General features: G+C 33.8%; 2 protein-coding genes across 2 annotated transcripts; one reads left to right on the top strand and one right to left on the bottom strand.

Annotated features, from left to right (window-relative positions):
• Positions 1–3,420: 3,420 nt before the first annotated feature.
• Positions 3,421–6,035, bottom strand: LOC127848546 (galactoside alpha-(1,2)-fucosyltransferase 2-like). Its single transcript, XM_052381061.1, has 2 exons — positions 5,736–6,035; positions 3,421–5,341 (listed from the first exon to the last, which is right to left on the bottom strand). The coding sequence occupies exons 1-2, from the start codon at positions 5,773–5,775 to the stop codon at positions 4,389–4,391; spliced, it is 993 nt and encodes a 330-aa protein (XP_052237021.1). The 5' UTR covers positions 5,776–6,035; the 3' UTR covers positions 3,421–4,388.
• A 754-nt stretch (positions 6,036–6,789) lies between these two features.
• LOC127848545 (uncharacterized) lies at positions 6,790–22,110 on the top strand. Its single transcript, XM_052381059.1, has 4 exons — positions 6,790–6,947; positions 7,210–7,265; positions 17,120–17,202; positions 20,624–22,110. The coding sequence occupies exons 1-4, from the start codon at positions 6,931–6,933 to the stop codon at positions 21,488–21,490; spliced, it is 1,023 nt and encodes a 340-aa protein (XP_052237019.1). The 5' UTR covers positions 6,790–6,930; the 3' UTR covers positions 21,491–22,110.
• Positions 22,111–24,381: the final 2,271 nt, after the last annotated feature.

Below are 24,381 nucleotides of genomic sequence, written 5' to 3' on the forward strand. Positions count from 1 at the left end.
TGAACTAGTGACCCCAATTTCAATAGGGATCATCTACTGTCCAAGGCCAATGAGCATGTATAGTGTCAAGCAAATCGGTCAATTCATTGACGAGCTGTTGCACGGCCGTTAAAGGCGCCACCTCGTTTTTGATATGCATTTATTAATTAGCCAGTGCTACTTCCGAGGTGGCGCTAAGGCCCGGATGTTTTGAAATTTGACGGATATTTTATAGGGTGATTACGTTTTTTATCACATGCCATACCCTGTTTCCCGTGTAATATAACCATTAAATATATTTTTATCTTACACATGGGTAATATACTTTAAAGAGTTTTCATTGGCTTAGTTTTCGTCAAATGACGCCACGAAATGTAAACAACATTCGGGATTTACCATTATGTATTCGTAAATATTCATTTAATTATCTAATTTAAAAGCGTGTGATAAAACAGATTTGACACTCGTTGTCATATCATACCATATTTTATTAAACTCGTCAAGGAAATTCGTTAGCAAGCTCGCCAAAGGTTCGCTTACTAACAAAATTCCTGAACTCGTTTAATAAAATATGGTATGTTATGACAACTCATGCCAGATCATATATAAATGTATTTTCACCAAATTTGGCATTATATTTAAAAATCGGCAAATGTGTGATTCAGCAATGATAAATTCATCAAAACATGAACACAAAACAAACAATCACAAACCACTTGGACACGTTAGGACTTTTATAAGTTGTGGCATCGTAAAATTCGTAAAAACAAATCGATGTATTTTGCCTGTGTGACGAGCACATTACAAGCCAATTAAATCGCTCATTACATAAAGCGATTGCTGTGGACATGTACACGTTAATGCGTGAACATAAAAATCGGCTTCTAGCCGATCTAATAGATAAATGTGCATTTTTCCAAAAGAGATGGAGCCAATGCCAAGGAGGTTGCGCTAAGAATAGGATGATCTTTTATGATTACATGACTTACCGGTATATTTATTTATTTTTGTAAGTTGACTACTTCAGCACATTTGAGTCGCGTGCGTTTTTTATTACAAAAGTAGTTTTCAAATAATGCCTTGATGGATTTTAACGTTCGTCCATGTAAGATAAGAACATTTAACATGTATAATACAAAAAAGTTATATGAAAAAGTTAATGGACTTAATAGTGGAAAAGACAACATATATGAGCCTGATTAAGATTCGTTTACCTTGGATTAAGGAACACAAATCATCGTTTCAAGAAGAAGTATTTTCTTATATTTATTTCGTGAAATATTAAACTGTTGTAAATGTTGTCGATGAAATATTTTCGTCATGTTGAAAATTTAGTAATTTGTTGTATAGAGTATTACACATTTTGGGTATATATCGTCACGCTGGCAATGCGGATACTTTGATAGTTTCATTTTTATCTTTCACATTTATACAAAATTTTAAGCATATTCACAAAGGGATAAAAATGTTTCGGTAATTTGTTTTTAATTGACTTCAGGACATACAAATTTATGCATCGTCTGCTTACTATAATAGCATTCCACAGCGAACTCTGCATTTCTGGTACAGTAAAAGAGTATGTTATATCTGGGTAAAAGTGTCTACTAATCTGGAATAGAAGTGCCATTGTCATTGAGATGATCGGTTAAAGAAGTGTCATGAAAATTTGTTATTCGACTCTTTAAACAATTGAATTTTCTCAAATACGAAGTAAACTAAAATGTAACATGTTGTAACGTTTATGGATATATTGAACTTTAATTTCGAAAAGTAAGCACGTTCTTGGTTTATTTGTAAGTATTTTGTTGAAATATGTACTGATCATCCAATTCATGCTGATTATCGATGAAATTTTATCATTTTTTTACAATCCACCGTTTTTCTGCGAATTTGTTTCTTCGCAGTACGAAGTGCTATACCATTAATCGACCAAACAATGTCCTGTGTTGAAAAACCGAATGAACAGAACATAAATGCAAAAAAGCTGAAGAACTATCCTCTCGCGCGTGACTTTTGTTGTTCTCTGTTATCGAAGTGCCATCTGTTACCAAAGTATCCGCATACCCGGCGTGATCGTACAATATGTTTAATTAATGTTGGTGACTTCTAAATTGAGTTGATAACTTATATATATTAAAAAAAAACTACATCTTATTTAGTATTAAATTTGTGTTTATGTTTTGTAAGGATTTGGGACTTTGTCTGTACGTTGAAAAATAAAGAAAATATAACAAATAACAATACGTCATGTGATTGTCATTGCGATACGACTGTTAATGAATACATCATGCATTGGCATCACCTTTTATCATTAGCGCCATCTCCTAAGAATTGGCTCCATCTCTTCTCTTCGACAAGAAGCCAATATTTTTGTGCATGCATGCATATATATATATATAGACGCATAATACGAATATAAGAGTGTATCATTGAGGCGTAACACAGTTTGTCAGTACGCTAAAAAAATGATTTAAAAAGACGGATATTGCAAATCCATCACGCTCTTGCTGTGTATTAATTTGATGACCCTGTATCAAATCGTACGAGGGTCAATAAGAAGCCGTGTAATGCATATTATTACATTGTCTTGTCCATTTCCATGCATTCATGTAACGTAATTAACCAAATACAATCAGCTTCTGACATAATATGGAAAACTACGCGGTAAACTTGTGACCTGACTAATTCAATGAAAAACGAGTATTCTGTACAAAGTAAGACAAGGTTATCACGACAGGCTTCGTAATGTGTTGACTGAAGTTTTGATCTACATTTAACGTCGTAATGTGTTGACTGAAGTTTTGATCTACATTTAACGTGTGTTTAAGGGGAATTAATAGTCTATTCCACTTATGATAGATATATAAATATATTGTATACCTTATTAACATTCATTAAACTGCGTGTAGCGTACCACTTGTGTCAAAGCTAAGCAATTTTTACACTACTTCAGGCATGTACCTAGATTTTAGAATTGATTCAATAATAACAGTTTAAAGAAAATGAACAAAGAAAATTCAAATGTAACGACTTGATTCTTGTGGCTTCTTGAATAGGACACAACATTTGAATCAATATGTCGAGTATTTTTCGACATTTTTTTATTATATCAAAGAAATACCAATACACAACTTCATGAATTTAACTTTATTGACTGTCTAATAGGTAACATTCGGTAGCTGAATGCACAGAAATCTATACCTCATTTAAAGCCACTGAATAGAAATGGTGTCGAATTTCAACGACCAAAATACAGATGCCTTTTGGGCACAAAAGAAAATCAATCGGTTTTGGAAGCCCATCAGACGACTCAATGTAAGCAGTTTTGTCACTCGAAAATATATTCGGTACGCCACAAAAAATATATACGAGATATTTGTATCTTGTTTAGTCTATGTTACCATGCCACATCTAGCGTTGAAATGTTGGCTATTGCTATAAGAAACGCTTATTGTTATGGGTTAACTTATCGGTTAATATTTTACGAAATATTTTGCGAAGTATTCGTTGATTTTGAGTATTTATGTTACTTTCAGAATTATCACAAAAAAGCAAAATATTCATTACGGAAAAAAAACGCTAACTGCCCGTAAAAATATACATTATTTTTGACACTGAATACTACAAAGAACCAATCGCTTTATTTTAGCCTTTATTGAGTTTCGGGTATGCGATTCTTTTTCCACCTGTTCATATTCATTCATACAAAAATCTCTGCATATTTATTAAATGCCCTGAGCATCGTTTTGTATATCGAATGTACTGAGATGTGTATTGTATGTGTCATGTGTGTACACATATATCTAGTGTAGATATCACTATCATTCCAATATACATAAAATACATAACATAAACAGTGGTGAACATGGGAACTACTTTGGGGTTGATTTGTAAATAGTGCGTTGTTTTAACATTCTTAATCCAACCAAAAATAAAACTGAAAAACAACGAACATTTAGGTCTCGACAATGTCGGCTGGTCGGTAAGAAAGAGGAGGCAAACATGTTTGTATTGTTACCCTAATTGTTACCCTAAGAAAATTAACGTGTATGCGTTTTTGTATTGTATTATTCACACAACCCCTTTGCAATTGTCTTGCTATTCGCTTTAGGACATTGTTCAATTATAAGCAGAAGTACTTTCAAACATGCATTTTACATTTGACTTAGACCATTTGACTTAGACATTTGACTTGCAATTACCTTATATAAAGACGACATGTTGAAATGCATAATGCTATTATTTATTTGAGCAAATCTGCTGTTTTCATTTCCATAACGCTTAATGTCTTCGCGTATTAAATGTATTCACATATATTTGGTTATAAACACGACAATAGATTGGAAATCGCAATTGAAATAAAACTTTCCTATGTAATCATACACTTTTGTTACGCTGTTTAGAAACAATCAATCGATTACTATCCAATCTGGATAAAAGTAATCAGAATATATAAACTGAGCGCTAAGGTATGATCCGTGCTTTGCCTGTTGTTTAGAAATGATAGTTTTTCCTCCCGCAAGCCAGGCCGCCCACCAGCCAAAACTCCCAGTGGTGACAATGGTATGGTCACACAAACTCAGAACGGCCATATCCACAGCGGCAGGGTTGCCCTCCACAAACGCCATCTTCCACTTGTTGGTGTTTTTTGAGAAGTTATCTTTCACCCAGCTTATGTCGTCGGAACAAAATACGAAAATTGCATTTTCTCCGAACATTCTAGTGCACAGCTGTAATGCGTGAAATATATATTCCTTCGTAACAGTATAGTGACCAGCTTTTTTGAATCTCTCTTGGAGGAAATCTCCTCTTCGGATATGTACACCGATGTATGTACGGTTTTTTAATGTCGATGTGTCGTTAAACTGTGAAGCGATGTCAAGTTTAACTTTTTGGGCTTTAGACAATATACTTGGAACAAAAGTAAATTCTTTTCTTATGTGATTTTCAATGCCATGAAAATATTTCCAAGACTGAAGGTATCCGACAACATTAACATCCTCTTTATTACTGAACATGGTTAGTCTTTTGTCAAAAGCACAGTTGAGTCTTTCCTTCGCATATTTTCCATTGCGAGGTAGACGAGAAAAAGACACCCTATTATCCGAAAGTTGAAACGATGATAACAGTTCATCTCTAACATCTTCTATAACAATGTTGATAAAATCCATCATGTCACCAAGTCCTAGGATTGACGCATACTGGAACATCTGATTTCCCAGTCTGCCTTGAAGTTTAATACTAAGTTTTCCGTTCTGTATGAGTACATTTCCACCAGGACTTTTGGCCTTTTGGTATACTAACAGCTGCAGGAAAGAAAACATCAGGATACCTATGTACATGAATCTTCTTTTCGCTAAACCTGTAATGAACATTTTAAACCATTAATTTTGAGAAACCTAAAAGGCTGTTCGCGTAATTTTCAATTTAGTGAAAAAATAAAGAAAACATTTACTTGCATATTTCTGTTTGTGTAGTTAATGAAATATAAAGTAAGACGCTTTCATTTCTATGCCACTGATCTTAACACCAATCATAACACACAGTTGTTGTTCGGTCCGGTCATATAAAGAAGGCGCAAAGATGTGTGTAATCAAAAGCAAAGCACATCATATTCGTGTGAAATTTGAATATTTAAACATGAACATGTAAACTCACCGTAATATACTTAAATCAATTAGGGCTATGTTATCAAATGATTTGTAATTTATTATGTATTAATCATTACATACTGAAAGCATTAACACAAATTTTACCTTTAAAACAAATCCAAGCACAATTATCGTGTTTTGCCATGTCTTCGTTGATTGCCGACTTCAAATTTTAAGTATATTGTAGTACCTTAGCTTGCATTTGTAAAGCGCTACAATAAACGGTAGGCAGAACCCGGATCAAATTTCTTGAATAGTGTTATTCTCCGTTAGAGTTATTATTTGTGTGAACAGTAAGTCTTAAATTACATGAGTCGCGATGCGTTTAAACGGGTGGTATTGAGGTTGCTGATTATCACCAATTTATATATTTTAAAACTGCAGAAGAGCAAGTCTGGGAGCCAACATTTAATTTTAGGCAAAACAATCGCATATGAATATTAAAGTCGAATAACAATAATGATTAAACATAGATACCGCCATTGAGTGTTCAATATACTACATTAATGGGATGGGGATGCAACCTGGACACGCTTAAAGAGATGACGAATGCACTCAGTTGGTATGTGCAGAAAATGGAATCACTCAGCAAATTAACGTGATAGTTTAAGATTGGATAGTTCTCGACCTTAAGGGGGCCTTTTCACAGATTTTGGCATGTTTTAAAGTTTGTCATTAAATGCTAAATATATTGATAGTGTAAACATTGGATCTAAAAAGCTCCAGTAAACATCAAGTAAATTTAACAAAGCACAAAACAGTAACCCTCAACAGGGCCCGAACAAATGACCCCTGGAGACTTGGAGTAAAAGTCTATCACTTAGACCACTCGGCCATCCGGGTTCATACCATGACAGATAATTATATAAGCCATCCTCGAATTTTCACAAAATATAGAAACAACTACAGAACTCTCCAAATTATTCAATCGTTTCGCGTTGCAACGCTGTATAATTTTCAGCTTTTAAAATCGTCAAACGATGCATATAATGGCTATTTTAGAGCATGGCAAATGTTCGGTATTGCTGTTTCCTTACAAATATCTAAAACGAAAATTTGCGAATCTGAAACATTTTTTTTGATTTTGTCAATTTACCAAAACGTGAAAAGGCCCCTTTAACATTACTGATAACGGATACCATAAGGCGGTCATGTTTTGCCAATGCGTGCGTGCTCGTGTATCGACACAATTAAGTTTAACCTTAACAGTATTTTGGAAATAGGCGATACGCGTCGGTGAGATAAAAAAAAAACACATACAAATATATAACGACTTAAACTGGAGTATATAAATACAAATATGGAGTTATTATCTGTGTGAGTAGTGTTTCGAATTGTGTTAGATGTGTTTTTTTCAAATGTTTTACCTATCTAATTGTTCGACAATGTCGACCATGTAACGTTCATGCCAACGCTTATTTAATATTTAAAAGATGGACAACTTGTAAATTAAAACTTATTTTTATTTTTTTCTCTGATTGAATTGTTTTTGTTTCGATATAATTTTAAATGTTTTAATACTTTTTATGAAACAATTATGTTTTGATGTTTCCACATTTTTGTTTTGACATGTTTTCAGTCGTCAGCGAACAAGTAGGACATGTTTCTGGATTTCTTCTTTGGGTCGGAATAAAGGTGAGCACTTTTGTAAAAAACATTGTCACTTTACGCATATTTTCACCAATGATAATATTCAGAAATCATTCCAACATTTTTATATCAACTTTGGTCAATTTGTGTACATGTTTTAGCTTTTGCTTCGATTACAATCCAACATTTTCCATTGCAAAAAAATCACAATATTTAATCTGGACCACTCAAAATCTGTCCTCTTATTAAAAATTAATATATCTCGAAAATGATATGTTAAAAAACATCCCTTTCCATTCTGAAATAAACCATCATATAGTTTACAATCACTGCAAATCTATTTAGCGGAAATGTTCACTTGAAAATGAAGTTTTAAAGTCTGTTTTCGTTAAATTATTTTCCCCATTTACCAAAATGTTCCATTTTTATTTGTTTTGTTATTTTTCATTTTAAAAGAGCTTTTGCTCAGATTTTGGCATGAATTGAAGTTTGTCATTAAATGCATTATTTTGATAAATTTAAACTTTAGACCTAAAAAGCTCCAGTAAAATAACAAGAATAAAATTAAAGAAAGAAAAAAGGAAGCCTCAACTGGGATCGAACCAGTGACCCCGGGAGTAAACGTCTATCGCTTAGAGCACACTGCCAATCCGTGCTCATACAATGAGTAATTTATTATCTGTTTTATAATGCAATCCTCCCGGTATCACACGATATAACGGCAACAACAAAACTCTCCAAATTATTAAATCGTTTCGCATTGAAACGCTTTATAATGTTCAGGTTTTTAAATCGTCAAAATATGCATATAATGAATATTTTAGAGCATGGTAAATGTTCAGTATTACTGTTTCCTTACAAATATCATAATCACAACGAACATTTGCGAGTCCGAAACATTTTTTGTAATTTTGTAAATTAACCAAAATGTGAAAAGGACCCTTTAGTGAATATGTTTTGGGAAAATGCATACTATGTAAGCATTTGGAAATATGTACAAATTAAATGTCTTATTTCTGAGCAGTTTTTAGTTGTTCGCTAGCGAACAACCAATGTTATAGCTACGCTAATAACGATAACCGCCGCTATTCATAATCTGAGGCTGATAAACAAGTAAAGAGGGATGTTGTGTAACCTCGTTTAGAGTGCATGCTGCTACAACGGGGTTAAATTTGATATGCCTGGGAAATATTATTTCATGCGAAAATTGGTCTTATGCCTTTCGGCCAGCGTATCTTAAGCCCAATCTGTTCATTTGCGCAGTCTGGTCAGAGGCGATGTTGTTCTCTATAAAATCTCTAAGTGTGTTATAGTGTCATTATGTATCTCCTAATCAGACTGAAAGATGCGCAGGCTGAGTGGGATATACATATGATGGGCGCATATAAAATAATACCCATTTTCGCACGACGAGTGCCATTAATAATCTCATTGCGAATTGTAAATGGCAACTTTTAGCACAGGGCCTATCGACACAAAATTGAATTTAAAATAGCAAACTTGTAAATAAGGGCAGCCCATCCAGGCGTTTAGGAACAATGTCCGTACGTGAAGACCGAATACGGCAAACATTTGTGGTTGGATAATTAAACGATTTTCCTCTTATTGTGACACTATACTACTTCTTTGTTTTCTCATCTTGAAATTAAAACTGTGTTTATCGATAGTTAATTATATATTTCCCGGACGATTTAGTGAATGAGTACTGACCCTGATATTCTGCGAGATGGATTTTATCGCGTAAGTGTAACTGGGCCACAATTCGTGTCGTTTGAACATTCGGAGAGTAGTCCGGAATGCCTTACACTGAATAATGATTTTCACTGAGCACAGACACAGTGTTGTAGCCAAAGTTCATTTGTTTTATCTCGAATCAGCCTATTACATAATCGAATATATTCATGCGTGTCTGCTGGCGTTATGTAAAAGTCATTTTAGGTGAAAAGCTTGGTAAAGCAGCTATGCCGAAAAACCGCATTAGTGCTCTGTGCCCAAGTTTAGGTAAAATGACACCGTGTAAACTGCTAAGCAACACGTAATGCATCAACAACAAAGTACGGGTCATTTTCATAAATTATCTTATTGTATATATAGAATTTGATGTCAACAGTCAAAAAATTTGTACAGGGAATATCCATAATGAAATTATATTCTTAGTAAGATAGGTATTCGATATTCCAACAATATTCATTTAATATGATGGTGATTGCAAATGGTCTTTATATTCAGTTCCCATTACCATTTTCATCATACTTTCTATGCTTTTTGAACGTCAAAAAAGCCAAGCTGTATTTATTTTGTCTAAGTTATCTCTGTAAAATAAATAGGATGATAAAAAGTGCACACACATCTCGACCCGTGCGTTAAGACACACCCTTTATAAATTTGAATTGCTTGTGTTGATGTAAAACTTGCGATTAATTTAAAAAAATGAGTTGCGTCTTAAATTATTCAATAGCAAACAACTTCAGCGATTTGATTAAATTATCTATGGTTAATTTATGTTTGGTCTTTGACTGTGCAGTTTTAAATTCTAATTGAAAAATAAATGTAAGCATACAAAAGGCAGTAAAAAGTGTATAAACACATTGTTCTTCAATAAGTCTTTCACACAAAGAAATTAGTGCTCCTTTGAACTTGTCAGTGAGACACAAAGAAACGAACTTAGTAAGAGTTGATATACTTTAAATCTATGAAACATGATATCCCTCCCCAGTGAATTCCGTTCAGCTAAACAGCCATTCAAACTTAATAAAAGATATATTAACCCTATTGAATATAACATTCAAGTAAAAAATAATTGTGTTTGGTTTAAAGTAAACTGATTGATAATGTGTAGGGATACAACAATACAGCAAAACCCATATTGCAATATGTATTATATACAATATATTATATACAATTTTAAAACAAGACCGCATATAATTACAATTTGTGTGCATCTCACTTTCAAGATGTACTATAGCCTCTGAGCTGTTTTCACAAATTAATTATTGTTCATGTGCCCGATATACATTAACTTTCAATAGAAAGCGGGTTGCATTGTTTTCCAGATAGATACGACACAAATAACAGATGTTACACATCAATTAACCCCTAACCCTAACCCCTTACCCTAACCCTTCGAGGGCGGAGTTTACACCGCACTTTCAATTGTGAAATTTCACTTTGGGTGAGAATATATTTGGAATACAATGTTATCGATTTTTAAGCTTTTAAAATAAAACACATAGTTATATAACAGTTTGATAATATATAATAAAACTTCATAAGAGATAAGACCAAATATCTTTCATAACAATATCATATTTAATGACGTGTCGACCTCATTCTGATATAAAGATATGATATAAAATGCACTCGCGTTTTTTTTGCATCTAGATGCAGACTCGTTTGTGGAAATTCACATTCTATTGGTCTGAATGTGTTTGCCAGCTACTATTGTAAAACTTACTTTCTCATGACTTGGTTGTCATTCTCCTGAGATCAGTTTCATTAACCGGATCATACATGCTGGCGCAAAACTCAACGTTAAGGTTACCTGTTTATGTTAAATTTAATGTACTGACAACCAAAATGTGTGGTTAATGTACAAATGTAACACGTAGGTAGCGTAGGTGTAAAACAGGTATGGGGTGATTTCTCACTTAAATAACTGTTGTCTTGTATTCAACATTAAGCTGGTTGTTTAAATAAGAAGGAATCAACTATGTCCGTTTTATTTCTTTCGTCTAATGCGACTGATATTTAGGACAATCATAAACTAACTTTTCTTGTTATCAATGGCAACCAGAGATTTGGTTTGCTATCTATAGCAATCATCATTCTGTTGCAATGATCTTCTGTAGCATTTGCCTATCGAGAGGTCATTGCCTGCGTGTGCTGCACATGACAATCCCCAATTAAACCTGCTATGAATGAAAATACTCGAACGTGAGTTCAATGACCATTACTTTTGGTTTTTAAGAAAATACCAACTGCCTTTGTTAACGATGGAAAACGGGAACGTTTTGCATCTATAATAAATAGCCATCAGTGTTTTTATTACATGTAAATTCGTTGTTTTATCCTTAAAATGAATGTGAGTTTTGTATTGCTTATAAGAATATAAATAATCTCATGATATTACATGTAAAGAATATAACGATATTATAATACTGATATGCTTCATTATAAGAACACGAATTACAGCACAGTTGCTTTGTAAAGATTTGTAAAAGCCTAAAGCATATGTTTGATTACATATATAACAGGTTGTTTTATTATTATTTACAGAAGTGATTTGAAGTTGTATACTTCTATTTCGAGCTTATTTTGATATAAATAAAAATTTCACAATTTAAAAAGCATTTCCATGTATAGCCCTATATGTAACACAAAACTTTTTTTTCGTAAAAAATGTTATTAATTTCATGTTTATGAACGGTTTACTCGGATAATCGATACGTTTATATTAAACGTCATATAGTTTCCATACATTGAAACAATACAATGTAATCAATTATTTTAATTGCTACTTTAATGATATATTTTTAATTTTACCGTGTCCAGCTTAAAGCCGTTTTCACGTTTTAAACATGTATTTGCTTTAGAAGCTCTGGACTTAACATTTGAGGATCGCATATTCGATCCCCGGCCAGGCCACATAGCTGGTCTAGGAGTGGTCCAATCTCCGCAGAGTTGTCGTTCCATGCTCTAACATGCAATCACTGCCATCACAAGACAATCCTATCAGATTGTGTAGGATTATTGTTTTTGGTTGAAGTATTACATTATGAAGACTTGAACCATTTTCTTTTATATATAGAAAAAGTGCTTAAGGTTACATTCATAATTAAAAAATAAATTACCTCAATTACAAAAAAGTAAGAAAAAGAACATATAATTTATTGTACCACTAGGCTCGGCAATCATTAAGTGGTTAGTTATGAAAGTATGCATTCTTGTATATTTTGTAAAAAGTGCATGTGTTTAGGTTCAAAATAAAAAACTTAATCACATACATTAAAAAAAAGTATGAAAAACAACGTGAAAATTTATTGTTCCACGTGGCTCGGCAATCATCACGTGGTTGGTAATAAAGGCAGGGATTTGATCCGGCTATGCTGGTTCCAGTCATATCTCTGCGCGGAGGTTGTATTGGTCATTAAATCTTTTCTATAGCCTTTCTTTCCCTACTCATGGTTGAAGTACATGTAGGGAAAGTATATTCTCTCTAAAAACATCAGATAGCACAGGATAAAGTGTAAATTGTAGATACTGACATTCGATAAATGACTTAAATATTTTCAAAAACTGCAAACATTTTAGCAATCAACCGATCAATACAAAATACTTTTTGATTTAAAAAACACACATTTATCCAGAAGAAGAAAACCTGACACACAAGCTTACATTTTTTGTATTTATATTTCGAAGAATGACGAATAGTGTGTTCAAATTAATGACACAAACATATATTATTTAATCTATTGATAAATATCCATTGACGAAACCAAGCCCTAACAGTTTTCACAATCATTAGCTAATAGAGTGCTTTAGCTAATACATAATGTCTTCCATGAATTAAACATTATAACATACTTGTTCACAGATTATCGTAGTTCTGAAACAAAAAGTCAATTAATGATTTTATTAACAAAGTTATAACACGTGCAACGATTTGATAAATATGTTAGCCAAACAAGTGAATATTTGTTTAAACCCGACCATTTTGAGCAAAAACTAACCACTAAGTCTGTTGAACGCAATTTTCATATGATTCAAGTGTAAAACGATTTACGAACGTAAAATGTAAGTTTATCAATTTCAATTCATCATTATCCTTATGCGAACCGATATATTTAATTCTTTTTTAAAGTAGGACATTTATATTGCTCGTGTAATTATAATTCACCAATTGATTCTTTTTATTTAAGACGATCTTTTTCTTAAATTGCCATTGTACCAAACTGTAAACAAGTCCCTTTAAAAAGATCGTTTTTCGCTTTTTTGTTGTGTGCAGAGGTGCAGAGTTTTTAAATGTATACAATTATTCTGTGAAGCTAAGGTATCAAATTGCTTTATGTGCATTGTATACCTTCACAATCCGTAACTGAGACCAGTTTTACATGCAAACAGTCCTCAAACGACCTAATGGCTCAGTATTTCATGATTGTAGTTGCCATAATCGATAGAATTAACTGTGTTTTTTTCTATCTCTGAATGGACACTTTAACACGAAGCGTGCATACGCTATTGGGAATTTCGCAATAGTTTATACATCTGACGTACATGTGCAACGCGGCGAGTGCAAACTTGCGCCTAATTACTGTTTTCGGTACACATAACGCAAGTGACAATATTTCGCAAAAGATATTGATATTATCTTGATTTAAAATATCGGTCTTTGTGTTCGTTCTTGTGTCCGTCTAGTTTAGTATTGCGGATGGGGTAAAGCGGATTAATGGCTTATAGGGGCCTTTTGACGTTAATGTATATTGACAAAATAAAAAAAAATGATTCAGAATCGAACATGTGTGTTGTAGTTATGATATTTGTGATGAAACAGTAATACTGAACAGTTACCATGCTATAAATATCAATTATATGCATCTTTTTAGGATTTAAAAACCTGAAAATTATAAAGCGTTGCAACGTGAAACGATTGAATAATTTGCAGAGTTATGTTGTTATTATATTTTGTGATACTACGAGTATTGCTTACATAAAGTAAAAAAATACATCACTCCTTGTATGAGCACAGATGGCCGAGTGATCTAAGCGATTGACTTTTACATCAGGGGTCAGTGGTTCTAGTCTGGTTGTGGGTTACATTTTTTCTTTAATTTTGTTCTTATTTTTACTGTAGTTTTTTAGATCCAATGTTAACATTTATCAATATAAAGCATTTACTGTCAAACTTCAATACATGCCGAAATCTGTGAAAAGGCCCCTTAAAAACACACAATTAATACAACCTGTACATATTAGTTTAACACAAGATTGCACTCCTGTTTCAAAGTGTCTTCTAAAAAAAATTTTTGTTTTATATCATGTTTGATAGACTAAATGTTCATCAGTAAAGTGCATATTATTTGAAAAAAATAAGAAAAATTATACTCTAAATCTTACCACATTCGTAGACATCTGTGCGAGGTTTTAATAATACCCAACATATAATGTATCAATTACTCTTGAGCTGTTAACTTTGGACAAAATATGTTCGGTCTTTAATCGTGATTACCAACATGTAGTTTGTTTTTCTTTTATAAATACACTATTGAGTAAGTGACAGTTGTGATCACATAGAATTCATTATACGCCTGTTGCATTATTATAAAATCATTTCAGGACCGTACGAAGGAATTTTTGACTTGGGGGGGGGAGGCCTTAACCAGGGACGGTGCGGGAGGGGTCTTCCCGTGCGGGAGAGGTCTTCCCTCCGTATTGTTTTTAAAACTTTGCACTTTTCAAGTTTTTTTTCATGCTTCACAAAACTTATTTTTTAATAAAAAAATATGGAATATAACAAGTAAATCAGCACCTTTCTCAAGACTAAAGCTTTAAATATTGGTGTGAACAGCATTTTCAGAAACGTATGATTTTTGATTAAGAAGGAAAGCAAACTTTGAAAATCAAAAACTTGTAAAAAGAAAAGTATCATAAAGTATGACTGACATATAACTATAATACTATTTTCTATTTGAATTCAAGCCACCACTAAAGTTTTAAAATAAATTCCTAATAAAATGTTTATCATCTACTACGCAGTTTTCCTTTCACCACCATCAACACAGATAAACCATCAAAATTGTCAACAACTGTGACATTAGATTGGACCTTAAATTTTTTTCTATGTTAACCGTTTTCCGTAGTGTTTTTTTTACGGAACTATATCAGATTTTAAGCTGATTTTCGGTATGCGAGTCTACCTACATGACCGAAAGATAAAGTGTGAAATTCGTTCTGGCCCATTGATATTTGGCGAAGTTATGGGCCTTGGACTTAAATTTTCACAAAAAAAACCCCATTTTCATGAGGGTTTTTCATCGCAACTCTTTCAGATATTAAGCTGATTATTTTGCCCCGTGTAGGGTGGCAGTTGGACTTTCCGTCCATTAGTCGGGCATTTCATTATATAGATTTTTTAAACGGTTTAATATATTGAAATGATATTTGGTGCGTGAGTCTACCTACATGACCTTCGAATGAAATATAACTTTCGTTCCGGTCTATTGTTTTTTTGGGGGAAGTTATGGGCCTTGAACTTTGACAAAGAAACTTGCCGGTTCGAAGTAATGAATAAGTTTCCATATCACCTTTCTAATTACTTCCCTTCGTACGGGCATGCGTTTTATTTTCGGAGGGCCCGATGGATTGAAGGTGGCAGTGTTCTGCTCTGTAAGTCGCAAAGTTTTGCTCGAATCTTTATCAAATGTTCTGGAAATTATTGTTGACCTGAAATTGAGTCCAAGTTCATTAACAAGCCGATTTGCACAAAGCACTTTATAGTTAAGGCTATTTTTTGCATACAATAAAATACAATAAAATTTGAGAAATTCCGTTTCCGATCTCTAAATCGTACAGAGCTGGTAGAATATTCCCCAAACGTTCTGCAAATTTTTGTTGAAATCAAATTAAATGGAGGCCAAAATTCATGTTCATCCAATTGGCTACATTGTTTTCCCTTTGTTCCTACAAATAATGCAAAAAAAAAGTTCTGCAAACATTTCTTAACATTAAATGGAGGTTAAATATAAAAGCCATCCATAGAGCGTCAGTCACCTCACACAGGTTTCTCCTTATTTGTGTTTACATTCTTAATGACTTTTTATTGCATTGTCATTAAACGCCACATTTATGCGTATTGATTATAAATGGATGTAACTTTTGCTAAGCAGCAAAAATTTTAGGGCATCTTATGAGCTCCCTTTTTATACAGCGGGCGTTTATTTCTGTCAATTACCTTTGTTTTGTTTTTATGGCTCCGAAGGGTGGCATATAGTTTTTGAAAGGTCCGTCAGTCCGTCCGTCTTTCGTCTGTTCATCAGTCTGTCTGTCCGTCAGTCAGTATGTCCGTTCGTCCGAAAACTTTAACATTGGTCATGACTTTTGCAATATTGAAGATAGCAACTAGATATTTGGTGTGCATGTGTATCCCATGGAGCTGCACATGTAGAGTGGTGAAAGGTCAAAGTCATCCTTTAAGGTCAAAGATCAAATATATGGCTTCAAGGCGGCGCAGGAGGGGGCATTATGTTTCTGACAAACACATCTGAATAGATTGTGTTTTGTCATCACATGGAGTATGGACTGAATTAATTTTGTTTTGTCATCACATGGAGTATGGACTGAATTAATTTTGTTTCGCATCACAAGGAATATGGTCTGAATTAATTTTGTTTTGTCATCAAATGGAGTATGGACTGAAATAATTTTGTTTTGTCATCACATGGCGTAAGGACTGGACTAATTTTATTCATTTTTTACCAAAATTACTAGCTTTATATTTGATTGATTTGCCATGATCAGTTTGTTACATAATTTATCAAAACAAAATTGATAAACGCGAATTAAAAAATAAACTAATGTGGTAACTAGTTACAATTGGAACAGCTATGCGATCAAGGGCCATCCCGTCAGGGATGGGAATAAGTAGGGGTCAACTAGCCTATGGTCGCTAAATTTAATGTTTTACAAGACGTATTGAACGAACGAGGATATGCAACCGTGGCCTACTTGTTAGTTATTCACCAGGCCCGCCTATCTTGTTTTTAACTAGCAATGTTATTGTTATGACGATGTTATGACGATGTTGATAAAAGGTAAAATAATAAATAACAGCTGTCTTATACTTGTTTGCATTGTGTGTGTGTGTAAGAAATCACTGTTTTACTTAACGACTTCTTTTATTTCAGTTGTGAAGTTCCTGGGTGTACTTGTAGTCGGCCTAATCATGGGAGTTAGTTTTACCAACAGATTCCTGCTTGGCCCGCTTCAGGTCAGAAAAACGCTTTTGTTGGTCATTCAAGCGATCCATGTTTTAACATTTAATTGTACGCTTTTTTGTTTCTGCTTTTTTAAATTCGAAAAGGTCTATTCAGATCCACGTTTACTTATGTTTGACTTTGTAATTGCCATGGTTGTGGGGTTATTAGTGTAAATGAAATCTCGACAATCTACCTTAATAATCAAAGCGCTGAAGGCACTAAAGTTGTTCGCTATTGCATAATCTTAGACGCACCTCAGTATTCAAAATTATGTTATAGCTTTTTATATCGCAAGTTTGAAATGGAATGAACACAACCCATTTAGATTTATAAAGAGTGTATCTTTAAGCACAGGTCGAGATGTGTGTGCACTGTTTAACCTCATATTTATTTTATAGAGATATCTTAGAGATAATAGCAACAATATGTCTCTTTTTTCACAATTGGTTGCTGCACTGGCAACCATCTTTAGAATTGTGATTCCTTGCTAAAGAATAACAAGCCTATACTCATGTACATGTTGTATTATGTATATCTAATACTTTATCTATTTTCTTTGAATTATTGAGCAACAATTTTGGCCACATGACAGACTTTTAATGCAGCATTAAGCCCTGTTTTCCCTGAAAGCAGCCAATTTGTACAGATTTCAATGATAATCTGGCAAATGTCGTCGCACAAGCTGTAATAAACACTAGACTGGCCAACATTGTTGAACAAGCTCTTAAACATATCGTTTACATATAGGCTGTCTGCTGCAGTGTACCAGTGGTTAAGTATAACCAGGCAGTGATTATCGTTTCTAGCGTAGAGACTTACAGTTGTCGTTCCTAGCGTATTTTAAGCAGACTGACTTGCAAAACTGCCTCTCTAAATTAGTTGTGGGCTAACGCTCACAACTAAAAAGCGCGTCGGTTAATTGACACTTGTAAAAATCCCGTCATACATTGTGAACCTAAAGCAATTTACGTATAGCGATAAAAGGTTTTATGTGAATTTTGAAATACGGCTCAATGTCACGGATGAAGCGGCTCGGACGCTTGTTTTGTTTCAACGTGATCTGTTTTTACAATCAATCCGATGATAAATGCTGTCATATTGAGATTATGTTTTCTTAATTCCGTTGGGCATAAAGTATTCTGAATGAAGTACATGTAATTTAATTGCACTTTCTTTATATGTATTAATCACATGTTTAGTTTGTTTTTACCCATTTTATAACTGTAAGGTATTAAATTTGCTATAGGAGAAATCTATTTTATAGAAATGGTCCCTATAAGTATCATACTTAAGTGTTGGAAAAGGTAACAGTAACTTTATCCGAAACGTTTCAATACGTTGATAATGCATCAGATATTCAAAATTACAATAAAAACTAGACATATATGAAATTATATTGTAAAATATTGTAGAAGCGCATTGAAAAATACTAGATTTTCATACGAGGGACGCGTTGCGATCACCAATATATAGGATTTGTAATTCTGATGTCGTTAATGTATTTTTTGCCAGACCGTATAAAGCTTTATGTTTAACGGTGACATTGATCAAAATCGAACTAAAAATAGTCAACACAAAGAGACTAGTTTATTGATATGCCCTGCATATAGGAACATGAAAAGATCTGTAATTTGGCTGTGAATCAAACTTTACTTACCAGTTTCTTGAATACTCATTGGTTCAATCCTTAAGGAGGCATGATTTAAAGGGGCCTTTTTACAGATGTAGGCTTGAATTGAGGTTTGTCTTTAAAAGCTTTATATTGATAAATGTAAACATTGGAACTTAACACCTCCAGTAAAAAATTAGAAGAATACAATTAAAAATAGAAAAAAAGTAACCCTCACCAGGGCTCGAACCTCTGATCCCTCAAGTCCTAGAGTAAAAGTCTACCCACTTGGACAACTCGGCCATCCGTGCTCGTACAATAAGGGACGTATTTTATACTTCATATCAGCAATCCTCGTAGTTTCACAAAATTTAACGACAAAAACAGAACTCTCCAAATTATTCATTCGTTTCGCGTTGCAACGCTTTATAATTTTTAGGTTTTTAAATCGTCAAAAGATGCATATAATGGATATTTTGGAGCATGGTAAATATTCAGTATTGCTGTTTCCTCACAAATATTATAACAAAAACGAAAATTTGCGAATCTGGAATTATTTTTTTTTAATTTGGTCAATTTACCAAAACGTGAACAGGCCCCTTTAATTTGCATGTGAACTTGTTAATTTCCCAGAACAGCATACAAACAAAAGACATTCTCTTATAAACATTCAGTGTATATCTTCTTCTTCTCCTTTTTAATCGAGTTTTGGTTTACTTCAGTGGCACTTGTTTATTGCTCACTTATGTTAGATGTGTCTCTTGGCTTTCTTTTAAAAGCGTATTGTTTATTTTTATTTTGTGTTAACTTAGTTACATTGACACGTTTTACATTTCGATTCTTGGCCTTCACAACTATACAATTTCTCAGTCTCACATTGTATCATAAATAGTTAGAAAATAACAACTTTAAATTATATTTAAAAAAAACATTATTAAGTAATACCATACACACTGTTCGCTTCTGTAAAAATGCGTTTACTCCTTTATATTATCGTTTCTTAGATCAGTTTCTGTTTATGTTAATACATGAGACAAATGCAGAAATCAATTAGAATTATGTATTAATAAAAACAGAAATAGATGTTGGTAGAAGAACATATATATTTCATATGCCACCTAACTTGTGGAAAGTCAACACTTCACAATGCTATTAACAATTTAAACTATTTTTTTGCGAAATAGTTGGACTTCTTTCTCATCTTTTATAGTTACTGAAACGGAAATCACAGTCATTAGAAAAGATTGCATTTTAAACAAATAAATTGCAGCTTCTATACACGAAGATAATTAAAACATCTAGATGGAAAATACAATCAGAATGATATAACTTATTTTTATCACAAACATGAGTCCTTAACAAGAGTTAAACAAATGACCATGACGTTGAATGTATACACCATTCTTGTCAAATGATGTATCTCCATCAAGGTGTTTTAGACCCTGTTAGAACTTAAGAACGAGACGGATGGATTTATAGATTTTTATTGGTTTCAAAAATCAACACGTGATGCTTTCTTATTCGCTGCATGCGTTCAATTTTCTCAAGTTTCATAACATGTCGATTGTTCAAACATAAATTGGACACTTCGGCAAAAAAGATATATAAGAGATCGGTTATAGTTTTTGTAATATTAAAAAATCTATACATTCCCCATTTACTTTTCATAAAATTACCGTAAATATAACGTAGAACTTACCTGTTAAACATATCAAGACATAGGTTCTAAGATAAACCAATAAAATAATCCAACCCTAGCCTATGTTTGGTTACTGTTTTGTTATTTGTCATTGAACAATCACGTTTCATTTACTCTTTTTAAGCCTACGACGACAGTACCTACCCAGCTTCCCAACCAACCAACATTTGATGTGGCCGCCAACAGCATCACTGTCGTTACGGCCTATTTTAATCTGGGAACATTTCGTAAAGGTTCGGTCAATAACATATTTACGAAGAATACCTACAACAACTGGAGTGAAGTTTTTAAATACATTTTAAACCCAGTGATTGTTTACACGGATTCGTACGAATTTGCTGACAGAATGAGTAATATTCGGAGAATTAGAAACGAAACAACCAAAATAATTGTGATTCAACGAAATTCATCTTGGGCATTCAATTTACGAGACAGAATTTTTGCCATCTATTCTCAGAAAGGTTACCCTAAACACTACCCTAACACCGTGTTACCTGAATATGCCTGCTCGCAAATAGCCAAATATGACGTCCTCGGTAGGGTCGCACAAGATAATACGTTCAACACGGACTACTTCATGTGGCTTGAAATTGGCTATTTCCGGGACAGGACGTCCACTACACCATTTCGATTGAAAAGACCGCCAAATTTCAACGAAACTATGGTAGCCATGAATTTAATATTGTTTAACGCAAATCTTGCATTGTCACCGGAGGTTATTTTTAAAAACAATTTACTGTGGATCGGAGGCGGTATCGTCTTTGCAAACCGCTTGACTATTCTTGCATATGAATATCAGTTCCGCCAGGCAGTGGAGTATTTTATGTCTCTGTCGCTCATGAACACAGATCAGCAAATTATCTACGCCATGTTCAGCGTTGAAGGAAGGCGCGTGCTTAAGCCGGCTACTGAGATCCAGGCGTATAAGCCACCAACCGAGTACAACTGGTTTTATCTTGGCTATCTTATGCTTCATGAAGAGTCGCCCTAAATAACATGTGCGTGCTGGAAGTGCGTGTAGTTCAGAGCGCATGGCTGCAGTAAACGATCGCCGTTATATGAAGCTCTAAGCATAATATAACATTATTTTATTAAACAGACACTTTAGAGTTTCTAGACGATGTAATAAAACGATCACCTGTTCCAATATAAACTTAACTATTCGTGTGTGTGATTTAAGCTATGTGATTGGCTCATTTAAAACCTCGACGACATTTGACGCGTTTGATTGATCGAGTTATTTGTTCCAATATGCAATTTGAAATATGCATTTTTGTGGTAATACAAGGAACTGACAAAACCATCGGCACTCGGTTCACGGGTTATGACAAATAACATTAAAAAAACAAGTTCATTTAACGCAGCATATTGTTTTCCGGTATTATGTGACACCAATGTCAAGAAGATTGCCGAATCTGTTAACATGCCAAATTTTATCATAGACCTTTGAGTATGTATTTTTATCATTTACTCGTTTAAACAGTGACGTTTCAGTTAAATATGCACTTGTGCATATTATTTGAATAGTGTGAAAACTTGTCTTTACTGCAGACACAATAGAAATGAAACCACTAAATTCGAACGAAATTTATTAAAGTGTATGCATCATTCAAATCAATCAAGCAATACAATTTTTAACAACGTTGGAATTGTTGATATCTGCTTATGTTTTTTACAGTGTTTATAATAATAGGAAAATTAATAATAATAAAATATAGTTATACCTTTATCATGTGCTATTATGCCATAATAACAAACATTCTCATCTTTTATTATTTTATCTTTCAACATGAGAATGTTTGTTATTATGACATAATAACACATGATAAAGGTATAACTATATTTTATTATTATTAATTTTCCTATTACTATAAAGTTAAAGCAAAATAAATAGTAATTTGAGTGGCGCGTGTTTACCGCTCTCCTGCTTGGTACGCGGCCTGACTGTTTGGGAGAAAGTGGGTGGAAATAGGCGATGGTGGCTCCGGATGGGGTCAGTGGGTCTCCTCGGTCGATCTATGACTGATCTGTTGTCACGGGAAGCGCGAGGGTGGATGATGGAGCACTTTTCTCGATTGCTTCCGCGGTTCGGGGCTCGGGGCGGGGTCGGGACAAAGCTCAAATGCCTTTCACGACTCTCGTACACGAACAGTTTCATTACCCCTCCTATTCCGCTCCAGACAAATACACAACACCTACATGAAATATACTTAACATGACCCACCAGAGCTCAACATCATAGCAACCAAACTTTTGGTTTCTAAAGTACTACACAAACATTATTCAAGATTTATATTATTTAAATATTCCCTAATGGTTCCCTTATAATTCGGCATCAAAATTACTCATCTGACGAGCCACACACGCCCATGACTACCGGGAAACGTTAAGGTCACCATTGGTCAGTGGGTTATGGTTTCCTTTTAAATCTATTTGTTTGGCGAATACCCGTACAGCAGGGGTAAATTGTGACCTACCTGCAGGTCATAAGGGCAGGTTAGTACTCAAAGATGTCATGACGACGCGGATGTGGCCTATTAATTCACAAATACACTCTGATCAATACACATAACAAAACAGTTTAGAAACCTCAAGGCATTTAGAGTATAGTAATATATCCATTGATTGATTTGTTAAGGGCAACCGTCAGTTTAATAAAGGAATCAGAACAACTGTTATGCAACACTGCAAGGTTGTAAATTCTATATTTGAAGCTTTGAGTTAATGGGATTGCGGCAAATGTCACATTTAAAAACGCGGTTAGTGTGCCAGTAATTAGCATAAAATAATATATGGTATGACCTCATCGGTATTCATGTATTTGCATTGTGCGTAAAACACCCGTGAGTACTGCTAATAACATAAATGAATAAAAGCCCGCCTTCTGGACGTGATACAGTAAAGCGTCCCAAAGCTTTGTTTAATTATTTAAACATTTCATCAAACTGTGCGTATCTAAAAATCAATTACGCCAATGATAAGAACGTTTTTTTATGCCCCCGGCAGGATGGCATATAGCAGTTGAACTGTCCCTCAGTCAGTCTGTACGTCCGTCCGAAAACTTTAACATTGGCAATAACTTTTGCAATATTGAAGATAGCAACTTGATATGTGGCATGCATGTTTATCTCACGGAGCTGCACATTTTTAGCGGTGAAAGGTCAAGGTCAATGTTATCCTTCAGGGTCAAAGGTTAAAAAAATAAATCCAAGGGAAGTAATATGCTTAAAAGGGAGATAATTTCTATAAATCATTGAACAACTCATTTTCACAAGAGAAGTAATATTTTTTTATTATATTCCTTTAAAAATAGTACGTCCCTTTTAAAAATGATCTGTACCTGCCAAATGATAAAATAAATGTATAAATGAAAGCGGTGCAATAGGGGGCCTAGTGTTTCTGACAAACACATCTCTTATCTTCATCTGAGTTTTTGATCGTAATTCACAATAAGTAAGAATATTATAAAGATTGAACAATATACTGTTTTCAATATAAAAGACCACAGTACAATGGCTGCAAAAACATCGCCCTTGATTAAGCCGGTTGCAGAGCTCTGTGATGACGTAGATAAGGAATGCCACCACTCCAAATCACACAGTGTACGTTTTCTTTTATATAAATCAAAATGTTGTCAATATTATACTGAAAAGTAATGACGTCATAGTCGGTCGGCACCTACCTCGGGTCTGACTTAAAGACGCCGACATTGTCCGTTTTTTTTCAGGGCGCGTTTGATGATACACTTTTATCACTTACGTCTTTACAACTTATTTTTAATCCACGTTAACACTCCTTTGTAGAATGTTAGCTTGATTATTTGAAAGGAATGGGGCAAAGTATCACCTTTTGATTCGATGATATGCTTACTTTGATAATAAT

Source organism: Dreissena polymorpha, chromosome 10, assembly GCF_020536995.1.
Source record: "Dreissena polymorpha isolate Duluth1 chromosome 10, UMN_Dpol_1.0, whole genome shotgun sequence".
Classification (NCBI taxonomy): domain Eukaryota; kingdom Metazoa; phylum Mollusca; class Bivalvia; order Myida; family Dreissenidae; genus Dreissena; species Dreissena polymorpha.